The sequence below is a fragment of the Balaenoptera musculus genome, chromosome 14 (genome assembly GCF_009873245.2).
Source record: "Balaenoptera musculus isolate JJ_BM4_2016_0621 chromosome 14, mBalMus1.pri.v3, whole genome shotgun sequence".
NCBI lineage: Eukaryota > Metazoa > Chordata > Mammalia > Artiodactyla > Balaenopteridae > Balaenoptera > Balaenoptera musculus.
Window position 1 is genome coordinate 17258875 of NC_045798.1, and position 17035 is coordinate 17275909.

At 49.6% G+C, this 17035-nt stretch overlaps 1 protein-coding gene across 1 annotated transcript; it reads left to right on the plus strand.

The window, feature by feature from the left end:
* The first annotated feature begins 2389 nt into the window (after positions 1–2389).
* On the plus strand, positions 2390–16436 carry MLEC (malectin). The gene is made up of 5 exons (XM_036874823.1): positions 2390–2781; positions 8415–8593; positions 9317–9493; positions 9600–9657; positions 10812–16436. Exons 1-5 carry the CDS (start codon positions 2556–2558, stop codon positions 11039–11041), a joined length of 870 nt encoding a protein of 289 aa, XP_036730718.1. The 5' UTR covers positions 2390–2555; the 3' UTR covers positions 11042–16436.
* Positions 16437–17035: the final 599 nt, after the last annotated feature.

A 17035-nucleotide genomic window follows, 5' to 3' on the forward strand; every position in this document is an offset into this window, starting at 1 on the left:
TTGTAGTCTGTAGCAGTACTTTGTTACTTTTTCTGGCTGAATAGTCTATTGTATAGATATACCACATTTTAAAAACCCATTCATTTGTTGATGGGCATCTGGGTTACTTCTACTTTTCGGCCATTATGAATAATGCTGCTATGAACATTCATGTACAAATGTTTGTGTGAACATATGTTTTCATTTCTCTTGGGTGAAATGGAATGAAATTGCTGAGTCAAATGGTTGCATTACCTTCTCTAATTCTCACATCTACCCTTTGAAGTAGAAACTATTATTATGTCACAGTTCAGGAAACTTGAAACTCAGAGAGGTTGCCCAAGGCCACATGGTGAGTGAATGGTGGAGCAGGGTTTGGAACCCAGGAAGTCTAACTCAGATCCCATGCTCATCCCGCCTCCAGGGTATCAGAACTTTTGTTTTACCTAAGAGGTAGCCTTATCGACAAGCACCTGAATCTCAAAAGTGGGGCCAGGTCCCTTGGTACAAGGATAGCCCAGCCAGGCATGAACTCTGAAGGGCCTAGTTTGGGGGAGGGGGGGCTAGCCAGTTATCTTGTTCACCTCCTGGGGTGACCAAGGATCTAGGAGACTGGGAGAAGGCTTAAGGTTAGGGTTTCTGGGTCCTTTTCAAAAGTTTAATCGTTTCTGTGATAGTTTCTCCTAGACTAGACTGCCTTGAGGATAAACGTGAGCTCCTGGAAGCAGTGTCGTAAATGGCCAGAACATGGGCTTTACAGGTCAACTGCCCAGGAGGGAGGAAGTCTCCATCACCTCTTTGTGCTTGTGTTCCCCCATTTGCACCACGCCCCTGCACTGAGGGCTCTTCAAGCTCTGACTTGTCAGGTTCCTCCAAAGATGACAGGTTTCAGAGGAAAGTAGGATTAGACACTCTAGGGCAGGGCCCCAAAGAGGCCCTGGGAGGGGAAACAAGTCTGTGGGAGGAAGCAAGTCCAGATCCTTGCAAAACTGGGGGAAAAAAGTGGGACCAGTAGAGGATACCACAAAAATTGTCTCTGTGGGAATCTGCTCTTGGGGTCTGGGGAAGGAATTCAGGTGCATTTAAATTCCCCACCTATACTCCTTTTTCGTACCTCACTTTGTTCCTTTACAGCATTCCTCATTGTTCTAACTAAATAATTGAGTCAGGACTGTGATTCTCGTGCGAGATCCTGGGTGTAGTTTTGTTCATTGCTGCACAAAACTCATTGCCTGGCAGGTAGTAGGCAGGGTTGTCAGATAAAATGCAAAAAGCCCAGTGAAATTTGAATTTTAGACAAGCAATAAATTATTTTTAGTATGAGTATGTCCCATTTATTTGACATTCAAATTTAACTGGGCTTCCTGTATTTTATCTGCTAAATCTGACAACCCTAGTAGCAGGGTCTTGATAAATAATGTGGAACAAATGGATAAATGGGGTTTTGCCTTGGCTCCGCCCTAAACTTGCGGTTTGACCGTCTGGGCAACGCTCCGTCCTTCTCTGGGCTTCAGTTTCTCTGAGAAGTGGGAGTTCGGGCAGCGACCAGAGCGCAGGGATCGCCAAGGCAGGAGAGCGCTGGGTGAACTGCCAAAGAGCAGGGAGGAAGCTAGGGTCATGCCTGTACGGGACAGACTGGACCTCCATGCTGGGTACCTCCAAGTCCTTGCCGGGGCCGGCGAAGCCCCCGCCCCGCCCCTCCATAGCTGGGGCCTGCCCAAGGCTGTCGCCATGGAGATACGGGTAGCCTGGAGCCCCGCCCCCCAAGGCCACGCGTTTCCGCTGCGTTGGAGCCTTCTGATTGGGCGGCCGTCTGGACGCTACCACCAGCCCTGAGCCCGCTAAGGGGTGGGGGCGGGATCTTGTCTTCGTGAGACCCCTTGCCCTGAAAACCTGTGCCTGTGGCCTTTCTAGAGGAGGATGGATTGTCTTCTCACGCGGGGAAAAAGGCCGAGTCTCAGGTCGGAAGAGTGATCATTGCGTCTCCTACTAGAGCGTATGCTCATGCTTCTACCTGAGAAAGAAAGGGGGCGGGCAAGTCGGCAGCGCCCCCTCGGGAGCCTATTCGGTCCCCAAAACCTGGAACACCGGAAGTGCTGGCGACGTGTCAGTGCGCCCTATTCTAAACCTTCCCCGCTAGGCCCCCTTTCCTATTCAGCTGCGGGATTCCGGGGCCGCCTGGGCGCTACACCCCGCCACTTCCGCATTGAACCGCCGCTTCAACCCAACTCTGCGCGCGCTCCCTCTTGTGCCTGATGGTTGGGCCGGCGCCTGGGAGTAGCCACGCCCTTTCCCGCGCCTGGCAGCCAATGGGCGGGCGCCTCCCGGCGGGGTGGTGGGTAGCTAATGAGGGCCGGGTGCTGATTGGCTGCAGGGTGGTGGCCGGGGCTGGGAGGTGGGGTAGGTTGTTCCTGAGGTGGGAGGTGGCACCCGTGGCTGAGCAGTAGGCCTGAGAGCGCTATGTCTCCGGCGGCTGAGGCACAGCGTGCCGTGGCGCTGTTTTTCTGAGTCCGGGGCGGCCTGGCGGGGCTGAGGACAAGGCTCGGCGGAGGCTGCCCCCCGCTGTGGAGGCCGCCATGCTGGGCGCCCGGGCGGTTGAGGGAGCCGCCGTGGCGCTCAGGCGACTGCTGCTGCTGCTGCTGCTGCCGGCGCTCCGGGGACCGGGGCTCGGCGTGGTGGGCTCGGCTGGGGCCGGGCTGCCCGAGAGCGTGATTTGGGCCGTCAACGCCGGCGGAGAGGCGCATGTGGACGTGCACGGCATCCACTTTCGCAAGGACCCTTTGGAAGGCCGAGTGGGCCGAGGTGAGAGCCCCTCGGCTGGGCCGCCGGATCCCGGGCCTGCCGTGCCCGGCGCAGCGCGCCGAGGGCTGCGGGCCCCGAGCCCCTTCCTCGACCCTGGGGCCACGTCTCTGGAGCGAAGTTTCTCTCTACGGTTTTCTCGGGAACCCGATCAGAGCCGAGAGCCTGGCACTGGCTCGAAGCTACCTAGAGCCGTCGAGGCAGAGAGTTGGCAAGAAGTGATATTTGGACCTCGCATCCTGCATTTTCTTAACCCCTCACCTCCACCCAAGCTAGGAAAGTAAAGACGAGGGCGGCCTCTTGCCACCTTGAGGCCTCACGGGTTTTTCGGTTATCGCTGTCCCTGACCCGGAGGTTCTGCTCGCCTTTCAACTCAGTTTCTGGTATATTCCTGCCGACCCAGAAATGGGCCGCTTTCTTTACCCTCTCTGCAGGAGCGGGGCTTGATTCTTAGCCAGAATGGAAAGGAATCTTGGAAGAGGATGGGCCAGGAAAGTTTGATTGTAGCCTCCTCCCCCAACCCCCTTTGGAGCGGGGCATGTGTGTGCATAAAAGTAGAAGCTGCAGGCCCTTCCCAGAGGGCGGTTATGTCGAAACCATACTGCACAGGGGGCTGGTGGTGTGTCAGCTGGGTCAGCCAGCGTAAGGTCTGAATATTTCGTCTGCGAGTGCGGAGAACCTACCCTAAGTGGTCCTGAGAGGTGTGATTCCAGCTTATGGGAAAAATGATTTTGACTTAATTGATTGAGCAGCAGTAGTTTTGACAGAGCTGCACAGTTCTCAAAGTTAGTGTAAGAACTGCCACGGGAGCTGGTTAAAAATACAAATTCCAGACCTGTAGATTAAACCCAGGTTTCTGCACCCAGGGCTTCTGATGTAGGACATCTGCAGACCACTCTTTGCGAAAATCTGCTCTAGACTCTGTTTCTTCTGTTAGTAGGATTGGAAAACAGGATTAAGAAGGAAGTTCCTCGCTTCATGTGTTGGAAGGAGATTTATGCCGTATGCTGGGTTCAGAGGCTTGCCAGATTGGCAATATGCCATCTCCAGAAAAGTAGGAGACAGACTTTCTCACTCTTTTTTCCACGATGCCAGATTTGGCTCTTGCCTTTCCTAAAGGGTTTAACTTAGTTCTTCCAACCAAGTTAATTGCAGTGTCCTGGAGTTTGTTATATTGGGGAGTTTATTGCTTCCATACATGTCAGGGTGTTGGGACACAGAGCTGTTTTCTGAAGCACTATGTTTGTCTTTAGCTCTGGAATTTATTTAGCCCTGGCATGTAGGTCTCAGTAGCCTGGGTTCAGCTGAGTCAGGGCCCTGGTCTCTAGCAGCTGTAACAGCAGCCAAAGCCAGACTTAATAGCAGGAGGTCATTGCTATCTCCATCCTGGACCCTTCCTCTTTCTTCATGGGTGTGGGCAGGGAGGAAGGAGACCGTTTGTGGACTTTGCCTCTAGAGATAGCCATGGTGAGACAGTGTGCAGATGGTTCCTTTCACTTAACAGATACCAGGCTTTACATAGGTTACATTATCCTCTTTGGTCCGTTGTGCAGAGGAGGGAGCTAAGACCACACAGGCTTAGTCCCCAGCTACTCCCCTTATTCAGAAATCCTGGTTTTAATTTGCTGGTGCCGGTGGGTTTGGTTTTTTTTTTTTTTTTTTGGTCTGGTCAGCGGTCAGCCAGGCTCTCTGTAATAGGCTCATGGTCGCAGTTCCTTTGGAAGAGTTTATTGTAGCAGGTAAAAGTATGCGACTTACCAAATTACCAAAGCTCATGTGTACTGGAGTCCTGTCTCAGACCCTGCCACTCCATAAAGGGAGGTTCCCTGCTCCACTCTGGCGGTCCATTTGGGTATGAATTGTAGCAGTATTAAGGCGTGGATGGAGAGTAGAGGGCGGTTGTCGGCTTGTAGGCTGTTGTAGCTTGGACCAGCCAGTTGCAACATTGCACTTGGAGGGCTCCTGAGAGTAGCATTTTGCTGGCTTTAGGTCTGGGGCTGAGAAGTGATTTATCTTCCTCTCTCAGAAGGCAGCTCTCTAGTTTCTTTCTGTGCGAAGGAGTCAGCACCGCCAAGGGTGGTGCAGCGGTTCCCTCTGCCTGCCCTTCTCTGGCACTGTTTGGGTAAGGGTTGCCAGGTATTTGGAGACCCTTGCCTCGTGCAGCTAATTATACTAATTGCGGTAGGAGCTGTGCGTCTTTCTTTCCCACATGCCTGTGATATTGTTTCCAGCACGCGAGGAAAGTCCATTTTTATGTTGAATGAATTCAGGTATTTGTTGGCAAGTTAATCCAGATAAGAGTTTGGCCTGCTACTGAACTTGCTGTTTCTCTATAGCGTCTTTGTAGTTCAGCATTCTCGTAACTGTGAGTGGCCCAGGGCACCTAGTGGCTTTTGCTTTCAAAGGCACTTCATAATGTTTATTGAATTTCATTTCTGCCTTGAGGATAGTTAGTGCTCATAGAAGATGCTGACAGCCTGGGAAAGGCTTTTTTCAACCTGTGTGCTTCAGCAGATGGAGGTACCACCACCGAGAGTGATTCAGAAGCGGTCTGTGTGGGATTTTGGCATGCTCTGCATTCCAGGTTCTTTTTAACTTGCTCTTTCTGGGTTCCTCTTGACTCTGTGGTGGAAAAGACCTGGTTATTTGGCTTGAGGGCATTGAACTTGGCTTGGTTTTAGGAGATATTTCCTCTTCATAGAAGGATGCCCGCTAGTCATTTGTATGACCTTGAAGTATTCGCTTTCCCTCTCTGAGCCTTGTTTTCCTTCTTCATAAAACTTGTCATGCTTTTGAAATCAGTGACACGAGTCTGAAAGTTCTCCTGTCCAGAGTAGGTTAAAGTGTCTCTATCTTTTTCTTTGCTCAGTGACCTTTTACATGGAATTAAAAGTGGAGCAGAATGTGGCTCTGGAGAGGAAAAAAGCTGGCCAGGGGCCTGAGCCCATCGGATGACTAATTCTGTAGACCTAACGAAGACCCTTTCCTTTTGGCTGGGGAAGGATTTGGCTTTGGGGAGATAAGAGCTTGAAAAGATAGTGTGAGAGAGACACTGCTACCTCTGATTTGCTTAAGGCCAAGGAATTTGCTTAGAATTCTCTTCCTATACTGCCACATAAGGGGCAGGCTTTGTTTGCAGGCCCTCCTAGGAGCAGTTCACTGGTAGAGAATTTAGATAGGTGATACCCCATTTTCCAGGTGAGAAAACACCTAGAGAAGACAACTTGTTCCACATCACATAGTAGGTTGCAGAGGCAGGATTCAAATCCAGGCCCATCTTACCTTCAAACCTGGGCTGAATTTTTCAAGTAACCTGGTGACTCCATTGTCTAGAGCTAAAAAGCTGTGGACATAGTGTGGGCCCTTTGGTCCCCCTCCTTCTTTGGTTAACTATCTGAACCATGTCGTGCCAGCTGCAGTGGTGTGCTGCGTGTTTACACTGTATGTCAAGAGAAACTTAGCTGTGAATGCATAAAGGCTCCGGGGCGTGGTGAGGGGAGAAAAAGTCCTTTTTGCTATTGTCTCTTTTGGGACTTGGGCAAAACTTTGCCTGTGGCAAATCTCGTGGGAAAGCCACTTGGGAAAATATTTAAAGGTAATTCCAAGATTAAGTAGTTTTTTGCTCACATGGCTGAGTTTTCATAGCCGTGGAACTGAGAGTGCCACAGATTACATTACCGTCGGTTTCTCACTTTTTCCATGCTGGAAAGGGGGAAAAATGATTCTCCACACATGCACAACTTTTCTGTGTCTCTGAAAAGCAAATCTAGTGACCGTTCCAAATTTGTATGGATCACGGTCCTTGGGGAAGAGGGAGATTCTTAGAACTCAGTTGGAAGAGGACTGGCAATCTTTTAATCTTTGCAGGTTTGTGGTCTGAGCCTGGGACAGAGCTGGGGCAGTTGGCAGTACATCCTTTGCAGTGCTACTCAGACCCCCCCCCCCCCTCTTTGATTTCTCGAGGAGAAATAGGAAGAAAAAAATGTCTGGAGACAAAAGTGCAATGAGTTTCCTGTTCATTGTCTCATCGGTCCATCTGATCTCCCCGCTGCCCTTCACTTACAGGAACTGTTAACACTTCTGTTTATTTTTCCGAGGGCTTGACCTTAGCCATTGGATCTTTTAGTTACTCTTTTACCTCCCTTAGAGATAAAAGATCCTCTCCCTTGGAGATTCAGAAGATAAAGCTCCCGGGATGACCGCTCTCAAACGTCACCCAAAGGATCAAGGTGCCAGATGTCTTCAGAGTCACCGTGTGAGATTGGAAGATGGTCTTAAAATCTTAATTCCAAGACTTCTCCTCCAAGGTGGAGGAGAGACTAGGCCCATGTACTGAAATCACTGCTAAGTCTGCGGTTTGGAAAGTATCAATAGATTGATGGAGCCCTGGAAAGCATAGCTAGTCATCTCTGGGGCTGGAGTGTGGAATCTTATATTTGAGGAAAGACCTGGGTATAGTTTGTAACGTGGGGGAAAGAAAAACATGTACAGACCCGTCTCCTACTAAGACTGGGGGCAGGCTGAGGGCAACAGAGGTTTTTGGCTCTTCTGATACCCACCCAAGTAAGAACTTTTTACTATTACCCCACCTTATTCCTTGTCTGTCAGAAATAGGAAAGGTGGCTCCCTCTGGACCTGGGCATCTTAGGCCAGAGGTGCCAGTAGGACCGTGGCACATTTTCTTTCCCTGCTAGGGTTTGGGGAGATAGTGTGAGAGAGACACTGCTACCTCTGATTTGCTTAAGGCCTCTCCTCCTATGGAGAGGAGTGCATGGCTTGACTGCTCTGCAGGCACCTCCTTTGTTGCCATTTGTTCGGTCAGCGGTCAGCGAATCATATTGAGTGCCTACGTATGCGCCAGGGCCTGTGTCAGGTGCTGGGGATATAGTAGGAGCTTTTTTTCCTTTCGGTTTGTCTGGGGGAAAGTTCAAGAGCCTGCCTGAGGTTGAGTTCTATGAGTCTGTGGGAAGTAAGATGTTTGGACCCAAAGGAAATTAGAGAGCATCACGTCCTTTTTTTAATGAACATATTTCTTTTGACCAGCCTTGGAACTTTCTGAATGAAATAATTATAAAAAGCAGCTAAAGCTGGTATCTTATTTGTAGTAAAGACAATGAAGAATGACTTTCCTAACAGATATCCTGTTTTTTATTTAGACTGAGTTTTTCTGAATGAGAAGAAAAAAACATTCTTTGAACTTAATTGTCTTGCGGTGTTCCTGGCCATCCCCCTGGTTTTATGAGGTTTCTCTGAAGCTCTCCCTCACCAGGGAGCCCAGCAGCTGTAGCATAGTGCTTTGTTCTAGTAATGAGTTAGACTTGTTCCCTTCCCATCACTCTGGATATAGCTGGGGAAAAGTCATTTTCACATGCTTTCAAAAAGTTCTGCTATGAGGGTTATGGGAGCTTCTTGGGGTGATTAGTGCTTTGTTTCTTTCATTTTACTCTTCCTTGGTAACGGGTATCTGATTCTTGCCTTTGTGGCTGGTCTCTTTAGAGCCAGGTGCAATGGGGGTGGCCCCTTCCCCTGGGAGGGTTATTAGCATTGCTCTGGAAATGCCTCTGGTGGTTCTGGGGTCTCCACTCTTCTTTTGTGTTTTGCCTCTGACATGGTTTCTCTTTGTCTTTTGTGCCCAGCCTCTGACTATGGCATGAAACTGCCAATCCTGCGTTCCAACCCCGAAGACCAGATCCTGTATCAAACAGAGCGGTACAATGAGGAGACCTTTGGCTACGAAGTGCCCATCAAGGAGGAGGGGGACTACGTACTGGTGTTGAAATTTGCCGAGGTCTACTTTGCACAGTCCCAGCAGAAGGTGAGGCCTGGTCAGGCCCCTGCTTGACCAGTGGGACGTTACCACTTTCGGATAGCCCTCTGCTAAGGACCAGAGAGTGTGAGACGCTTTCGCAGAAGGGAGGAACAGATGAGCTTTGAGGAAAAGCTGGATTTTTTTTATTTTTTTATTTTTTTAAAGGCCGTACCATGCGGCCTGCGGGATCTCAGTTCTGCGACCAGGGATCAAACCCGGGCCATGGCAGTGAAAGCCCAGAATCCTAACCACTAGGCCACCAGGGAACTCCCAAAGCTGGATTCCTTTGGCCCAGCTGTGTCCCATTACTACATGACTGAACTTGCCTCGGGGTTGGTGACAGAAGGCTACGCCAGAATCCTAGTTCTTGGCCACTAACTAATCCTCTTAAGGCCCTCCTGGTTATAGCCTCTCCCTTCTTGGTTGTCAGCACCTTCTTGTTTTTAGCCCTGTTCTTTTCCTGTCCCTTCCTCTGAATTTCCTTCTTTCCATGTTGAGCTTTTTGTTTGTATTCTTTGTTCCCTACGGCCAGTGTGCGACCTTGACAGTGAAGGAACATGGCTTTGATTTGGCTCAGGTGAAGGACTCTAGCCACCCTGGAGTATATCCAGTCCTGTCATTCCTTGAATTACTTTTGAACTTGAAGCCCAGGCAGGTACCTGATGTCCAACTGGCAAAGGGGTGTGAAGTGGGTGGTTTTGACATTGTCTCCTTTTCTCATCTTGGCAGGTATTTGATGTGCGATTGAATGGCCATGTTGTGGTGAAGGACTTGGATATCTTTGATCGCGTTGGGCACAGTACAGCTCATGATGAAATCATCCCGATGAGCATCAGAAAGGGGAAGCTGAGTGTCCAGGGGGAGGTGTCCACCTTCACAGGGAAACTCTACATCGAGTTTGTCAAGGTAACGCTCCTACTCTGCCCTCACAGCTGAGGACGAGCTCAGAAGGATGGGTGCAGGGGGGATGTTTGCTGCTGTGTGGGGTTGACCGCTGTTTTCCATTTCCTAGGGATACTATGACAATCCCAAAGTCTGTGCACTCTACATCATGGCTGGGACAGTGGATGGTAAGTTGTGTTTCTGATCTGCTTTTTGACGTGGTCTGAAGGATATGATTGAGGAGGCCCTTGGGGGATGGTTGAGCTGATCGCTCTTTTGAAAACACTAATACTTAAAGCCAGATTGTGGAGAACCCAGAGTCCGGTGGCCGGGGGTGAAGTGTAGCATGGTGCTAGCCATAAGCTTCTGAGTAAGATCTGTGTTCACATCTTGCTGCCGCCAGTTAATCAGCGGATTGGTTTTGGACAAAATCCTTTAACCCTACTGTAAATTGGGATTAATAATGTTACCTATGGTGTGCCCTGAGCCTTGTAGTCATTTGGAATTGCCTAGAACTCATCCTTATTCTGTTTCTTTGACATCTGTGTCCTGGGGGCAGAAAGAAGAAAAAGGCAGAAGGAAGGGTCCTTGAGTGTTTTGGTGTGCTCCAAGAGAGTGCAGCATTGCTGGGCTGCACTGAGCAAAACTTCATTTATTAATGTCTCCCTGTCCTTGGGATCCAGCCTGAGAGTACATCTCTTTCTCAGGGTTGAGGGTCCTGGCTGCCAGCTTTCCCAGGCTGATTTTTGCAGAGAAGGTTTCTGTCTTAGTGACTTTTCTCCCCCATCCCACCTCTGTGCCTTTCCCCACCTCATCCTGGATGCACCGAGGCTCGCATCCTATTGTTTTGACATCCCAGAGGATGTCTTGCCACCAAACTGATTTGTAGCCAGAGTCCCTCAGGAGGGGACAGAGAACAGAGGAGTAGTGTGTGCTGAGAACCCACAACTCTGTGGACCAGCTTTTCCTTGACTGCTGTGTGAATCAAAAGGAAATGTGGGATGGTAGGAGGGAGGAGGAGAGGTTTGAAAAGGTTAATCTTTGGGTGTCGGGTCATTGTCCTTGTCCAATCTGGTTCTTTCTGGGCTCTGAAGAAGTAGGACAGGAAGGGGAGATAGTGAACCTGTCTGTGCTCAGGGCTTTTACTACGTTTTAGTTAAATCTAAAGAAGACAAATGTTTGCAGCAATCTGCTGTTCTCTAGGCTGAAAACTGTTTCTGCTTCTTCCTGTGGATCCTGCTTAGGTCACAGGGTCTCTTTACTGTGACTCATTTACTGTCCTTAAGGGCCTCACTTAAATGCCATGGGTCCTACTTAAAAAGTGTTCTTCTTCTTGCGTCAGATGTACCAAAGCTGCAGCCTCATCCAGGACTGGAGAAGAAAGAAGAGGAGGAGGAGGAGGAAGAATACGATGAAGGGTCTAATCTCAAAAGACAGACCAATAAGAACCGGGTGCAGTCGGGCCCCCGCACGCCCAACCCCTATGCCTCGGACAACAGCAGCCTCATGTTTCCCATCCTGGTGGCCTTCGGAGTCTTCATTCCAACCCTCTTCTGCCTCTGCCGGTTGTGAGAACAAATCACCATCCTGAACAGGTGGAGGGGTGTGGGAAAGAAACCAAACATGTTGGTTTGGGTTTCTGTATTTTTTACCGTGATTAACAAAAACAAACAAACGAAACACACACACACACACACACACACACACACACACACACACAATTAAAGGAGATGAAAAGAGGCGGAGTGAGTAGAGAGCAGCCCTCATCCACCACCTGGTCCTAGACCTGCTCCAGTCCTAGTTCTCTCTTTGTGGTGGCCCCCAGCCGTCTCTTTCCTCTCCAGGGTACGTAGGGTAAACTGGATCCTACCTGGTCCAGGGTCTTCGTCCGTAAACGCAGTGGAAAGGACTCTGAACTCAGAGCAGACACGGTTCCTTTTTTTAGGTTAGAAATTAACAGCAGGGAAATGTCATCTTCTTACCTGAGAAGACTAGCGCTGGGAGTTGGGTATGTTCTGAAGTTATGTCCAGATAAGTTTTCAGATGTCCTGGGATTCAAAGTGTGTGTGGTTTGTGTGTGTGTGTGTGTGTGTGTGTGTGTGTGTGTGTGTGAAGGTGTATAATTTGTATGATAAAGATGAAAACGGAAGGGGGATTAAAAAGAAGAAAGAAAAGTAGATACTTCCTTACTTGGAAGCCTTTCTGGTTTTAGCCCAATGATGGTTCCACCTTAAGTGTTTGAGCTTTGTCATTGCTTGTCTCCCTGACATGTGCCAGTTAGAGAACTGTCTGGTATCCGAGACGATTAGTTTATATCAGGTCCTCAAGTTGCCTCTGACTTCTTACCACAAACAAATCATTTTGATTTCAGTGCCTGTTGGGGACTTGATTTCCTCTCTCTCTCTCTTTTTTTCTGAACCTGGCTCATTTGAAATCTCTCTCTCAACCATCCTGCTAAGTTATTGCCAAGAAGGGAAGGAGACATAGGGATTTGGGGTTCCCTCTGCTTGAATGTCTTATCCTCCACCACCTCACCTTACTGGTACCTCCCTCCCTGGATCTCTGAGCCAGCAGCCAGGAGGACCTGACCCAGCAGTTCTTTTATTGGCCCCTTTGTAGGGTCTTGCTGCCAGGGGACAGGGATGCTTTCCAGCCTGCAGCAACAGAACACTTGACCTTAAAAGTCTCTTCTGGTCTTTGGATCAGAAAAGGCTTATGTTAGCATAACTTAAGAGCAACCTCGGAGACTTGAGCCCTACTAAGTGACTGACCACTGTTGAGAGTATCTAGTACCTGATGTTCATTTATTCCCACATCCTTCCATGTCACGGTTCAACCAGTTTTGGTTTAAGCCTAGAGCTGCCCCAAGGAGCTAGACTGATTGTCTGTATCTGGCCCAGTGACGCCTCTCACTGACCTTAATAGCGTGCCCTTTTTGTCCTTTCATTTCCTTGTCCAAGTCTCAGCCAGGTTCTTGATGTGACGGGGCTGAAAGATTGCCAGTCAGCCATAGTCCTGGCAGCTCTGAAGCCACCCTTAGCCTCTAAGTGTCTGTCTTGAATTCCCTGGGAAAATTTCTGCAGGAAATGAGACTTCCCTGTTCCTCTCCTTTCTGGTCCCTGTCATCCTTTTCCCAGTTAGGGGAGCAATGAGGGAGGACCCAGCCAAGCTACAAGGAATTTTGTGGATGGAAAGCCGCAGGATTAGCTTATGCTTGGGCTGGAGCAGCATAGAATCTCAGGCCAGGCCCGTCTTTTTAGAATGCGTTTAATTTTGAGTTTGTCTCTTTGGATATGTTTTCTAAGAGCTCCATATATTTGAACTGCTCATTATGTGACAAAGTAAGTAGCCCTTGGGCCCATGTCCTGGGTTTTGGTTCTTAATGAATTACTCCAGGTCAGCATTTAGTTCTTTGAGAGTCGTAGCCCTTTATTTCAGCTGTGACTTAGGCCTCGATACTTGGGTACTGAGTCAGGCAGCTGGACAGCTGCGGCCTGAAGCTATAATTGGAGGCACACTTCTGGAGTGCTTCATGAAGCTCCCTGCGTTACAGGATGATGTCCTGAAGCCTTGGTCCTGGGCACCACCTGCCTGGGCAGTGGACATCCTGACTGTTAATTGGGCTTCTGACAGGGGCTTCGAGTCCCATTCCGTCACAACTCTCCAAAGCCGTAGGCTACTGCCAGTGGAGTAAACAGGATGCGGGAGGACTTGCTGCCTCCATTTTGCCTTGTTCATTAGTTTGCCTGGGTCTCTCTGAGGAAGGAGGGCTCCCCGCCTCCTCACCTCAACCCTTCCCTTCGGTGACTCAGAGTCTCAGAAGGAAACCCTGGCTCCTGGGGCCATTTCCTAACGGTACTGTAAGCCAAGCAGCTTTGCTTCTGCCTCTGTTTCCCAGCCCACCCTTTCCCCCTGAGCTCAGGGATAGGGACGGGCACTTTCCTCTTTGGTTGTGTCTGAAAGGAAGGAACATCTTTCTGTGGCTCACAAAAACTAAAGGGGAAGTGAGGAAACAGGAAGAAGTATGGGGGGGGCTGGGGTAGAGTCCCCTGGAGCCAAGCACACCCAGCTCACAGAGCTGACCAGGGCTGGTTACGGTTGGCTAGTGATGCTGAACTTGAAAGTTTTTTTTTTTTTTTTTTTTGGCTCTTTCAAGGTGATATAGGTACATGAAGTTTGGGTTAAAGGGGTGGGGATGGGGTACTCTTTATTTTTATTTTTGTATTGTGTATATCAAGAATCACTCTGTTGTTCATCTTTTGCTTTTTGCACTGTTTGTCCCCACGTCTGTATCGTGAGCTGGTGCTAGGGGCTGAGAGGCTGCGCTGTAGGGGAGTCTGGCTGGGGTTGGGGAGGTGAGAAGTCACGCCCGTTAGGCGTGGGGAAGGAGAGGCCTGGGCTCTTCTACTGGGTCCACACTCGTCCTAGGGTTTTAGATCTTCCTGAGCCCAGCTGGCCAAAGCCAAGAGCAGACAGCCAAGGTGAAACTCTTGTTGCCAGAAGTGTGGCTTGGGTTCATTTTCCAGGTGGGCTGGGCAAAGATGTCTGAGGGAGGTGGGCTGAGAGTCTGCAGTGTACCCCTGATTTGGGTCAGGGACCAACTGGCCTCTAATCAGACTTTTTGGGGGCTTCACTCATGCAGACGGGAACATCATGCCAGGAAACAATCTTTGGGACCCATGTCCCCTAAACCAGATACGTTTTTCTAAAAAAGCCTCCACTATCGAGGAGAAGCTGCTCAGTGTTTACCTTACGTTCTGGTGACTTGAAAGGTGGTTCTCTTTGTGTCAGTGGTGTCAGACTTGCAGGAGGACCACAGGGCCTGCAGGCCGACCTTTTGATTTGAGAGTGTGATCTTGTTTTCTTGTTCCCACTGTTTGCCTAAGAGATACTGGCCTGATTGGAGGATCACAGTAGAGGTCACTTAGGCTTGGAAGAGATGGGGTGAAGTTTGAGTTAAGTTTACCGCCCCCTTTCTTTGCCTGGGAACTGTTTAATCTAGTTTTAGAATTGTGATTTGACTTCTTTTCTTTTTGGAGAAGCTTCTGTTTTAAGGAATTTCTCTTCCTCCATATCCTGCCTCTGCCCTCTCCTGAGAAGGCCTGGCCATGGCTTCTAGAATCTCAGTTGAACTTCAGAAAACAGCAGCAGTATTTTCCCTTTCCTAGCACTTATATTCCTTTCCCTAGAAATTGGCTCACCTTGGGAAGCACAGGGGGAGAATCAGCAGGTTCTCGACCCTCCCTGGGGATTGGGGAAGGACCTACCCGGTCAGCACAGTGCCTTGTCCTCTCCTGCTCTGAGCCAGGGTGGGCGTTCCCTCTAGATTCAGGTCTGGGCAGGGGGTCTCACGGTCCCTTCCTCCCCCTCCCCTTTGCTGGCTGGCTCTGACCTAATTCAGGTGTCTTCTTGCCTCGAGGAGCCTTAATGGCATCAAGTGGCAACATTAATACTGTCCTCCATGCCTCTCCAAAAGGACCTAGAAGAGCAGGTGAGCTTTCCAGAGTGAGAGACGAATAGATGCTCCTGTTTTAAAAAAACAAGTTGGGGAGGGAGGGTAAGCTTTGGGCCTCCTTCCGCTGTGGCCCCTGGGGAAGGAGCCTGGGGCGAGGCTAAGTGATGGTGCAGAAGCAGAACCAGAAACACCCAGGATCGGTTCAGAAACCAGAGAAGGAATCTGCTTTTCTTCTATGGGAAGATGTAATTAGGGATCAAAGAGCTCTAAGAAAATTGCAAAGAAGGCTTCACGTTCAAGCTTCGGAGAGATCAGAGTAATTTTTCCCTTTCAGTCCAAGCTAGGACTCTTTCTGTATTTATACCTCTCCTGGGGCAAGAGGGCTAGGTTTCCTCATTTTGTTACAAGACTAGGCACCAATGGGTCCGCTTCCCAGTGAGGGCGGTTTCTTCCCTGTACATGGGTGGCTTGCTGCCGATCTGGTTTGTCCTTGCCCAGCTGCCTTTGGCGAGCTGGCTGTAGGCTGCCAAATCATTTGGATAAGGGCAGATGATTTGGGGCCTGGCTGGGTTGGCAGGAAAAGAGCAGGATGGATCTCTTGGGACGGGTTCCCCCCTCCCCACCCCCCCAGGAGTATAAAAACAAGGAGCCAGGATTGTGCTGGCAGCCTGGGAAACAGTAGTGCCTGCTGGAGTTGGCAAAGAGGGCCCTGGCACCTCTTGCATCCAGGCAGTCTTGTGAGAGGGGAGCACGTAGCACCAGGAAAAGCAGAACTCCATTCTCACCTCTATTTTGAGCTTCGGGGCTTTATTTCAGTACGAGGAAAAACAACAACAATCTGAAGTGTGCTTTCCGTCCTTTCAAAGGACAACTGTCGGGAAAGGAGGGTTGAGTTGCCAGGTGGGAGGGGAGAGTTGGCAGGGAGAGGCATTATGGCAGAACCAGGAATGAGACATCCTTGACTCCTGTCTTCCCTGGTATGTCATGATCCAGGGAATGAAAAGAAATTTGACCCTGGATTAGTTCCCTCCTTGGATTTTCCTTCCACCAAATTCTCCCACGCTTGGACCAGCTGCCCATTCAGAGCTCAGGGCAGCCTCTTCAACCACTACTGGCCTAACCTGGCTCGTCAGGTAACCAACCCCGCCCCTCTAGATCGGGCCTGCCTGCTCTATTCTGTACCAAGTACTGGACGATAGTGTCAAGTTCTTAGTAGCCCCCGTAGCTCCTACTCTAGGTTCCCATCCTCTCCCTGCACAGGCCAGACCTACTCTCTGTCTGTAGCCACAACACGCATTTCCAGCGACACAGTGAGATGTGATTGAGGGGCTTTGAACCTGGCTGGCCCGGGAAAGCTGTAGGGGTGGATAGAGCTCTTTCCTTCTGGGCTGTCTCCATCTGTCCCTACCCCTTCCATGCCCCACCCTACTCCCACCAAAAAGTAAAAAAATCAGGATGTTTTTCACTGTCCATTGCTTTGTGTTTTAATAAACAATTTGCAGTGACACTCTGTGTCGGGATTGAGTTTGAACTTGATTGCAAAGAAGTGACGTGATGGGGTGGGAAGAGGGAAACCCAGGGGTTCTCTTGGCTGCTAAGGGTTCTTCCGTGATGAATCTGGGAGCTTTCTTTTCTTTTTACCAGGATGTTTGGTTAAGGGAACGGAGTTTTGTTAAATGCTGCACGGCCATTTCAACCAGCAGCGCATTCAAGAAAAAATAAACAGTTGTTTTGTTTCCACTTTCACTGGAACACCAGGCCATGACACTTTCACTTCCAAGGCACACTGAGCCTGCTGCCTTCCCTCCCGTTTTCCCCTCAGCTTCCACGATAGCCTGTGGACAGACTTAGCCACGGGACGGTTTTCTCTGCTTTCTCCTTTTCTGATGTGTTGTCAGTGTTGACAAGGGAAGGGGCAGAAAGAGCAGGAAGGATTTTTTTTTTTCCTATAATTTATCCATCACGTTTTATAGCTGAGGAACATGAAGCTCAAAAAACTTTAGTAATTTACCCCAGGCTAGTCAGTAAATGATCAAGCCAGGATTCAAACCCAGTCTATTTGTCTGCAAAGCCCATGATCTTTCTAAGGCTATAAGAATAATAATTACAGA

What these genes read in the sequence shown, in the direction of transcription:
- MLEC (XM_036874823.1), top strand. Translation starts at nt 2,556, where the DNA reads ATGCTGGGCGCCCGGGCGGTTGAGGGAGCCGCCGTGGCGCTCAGGCGA. An exon ending in GGAAGGCCGAGTGGGCCGAG is followed by an intron (nt 2,782 to 8,414) that starts GTGAGAGCCCCT and finishes TTTTGTGCCCAG; the next exon opens with CCTCTGACTATGGCATGAAA. An exon ending in CATGGCTGGGACAGTGGATG is followed by an intron (nt 9,658 to 10,811) that starts GTAAGTTGTGTT and finishes TTCTTGCGTCAG; the next exon opens with ATGTACCAAAGCTGCAGCCT.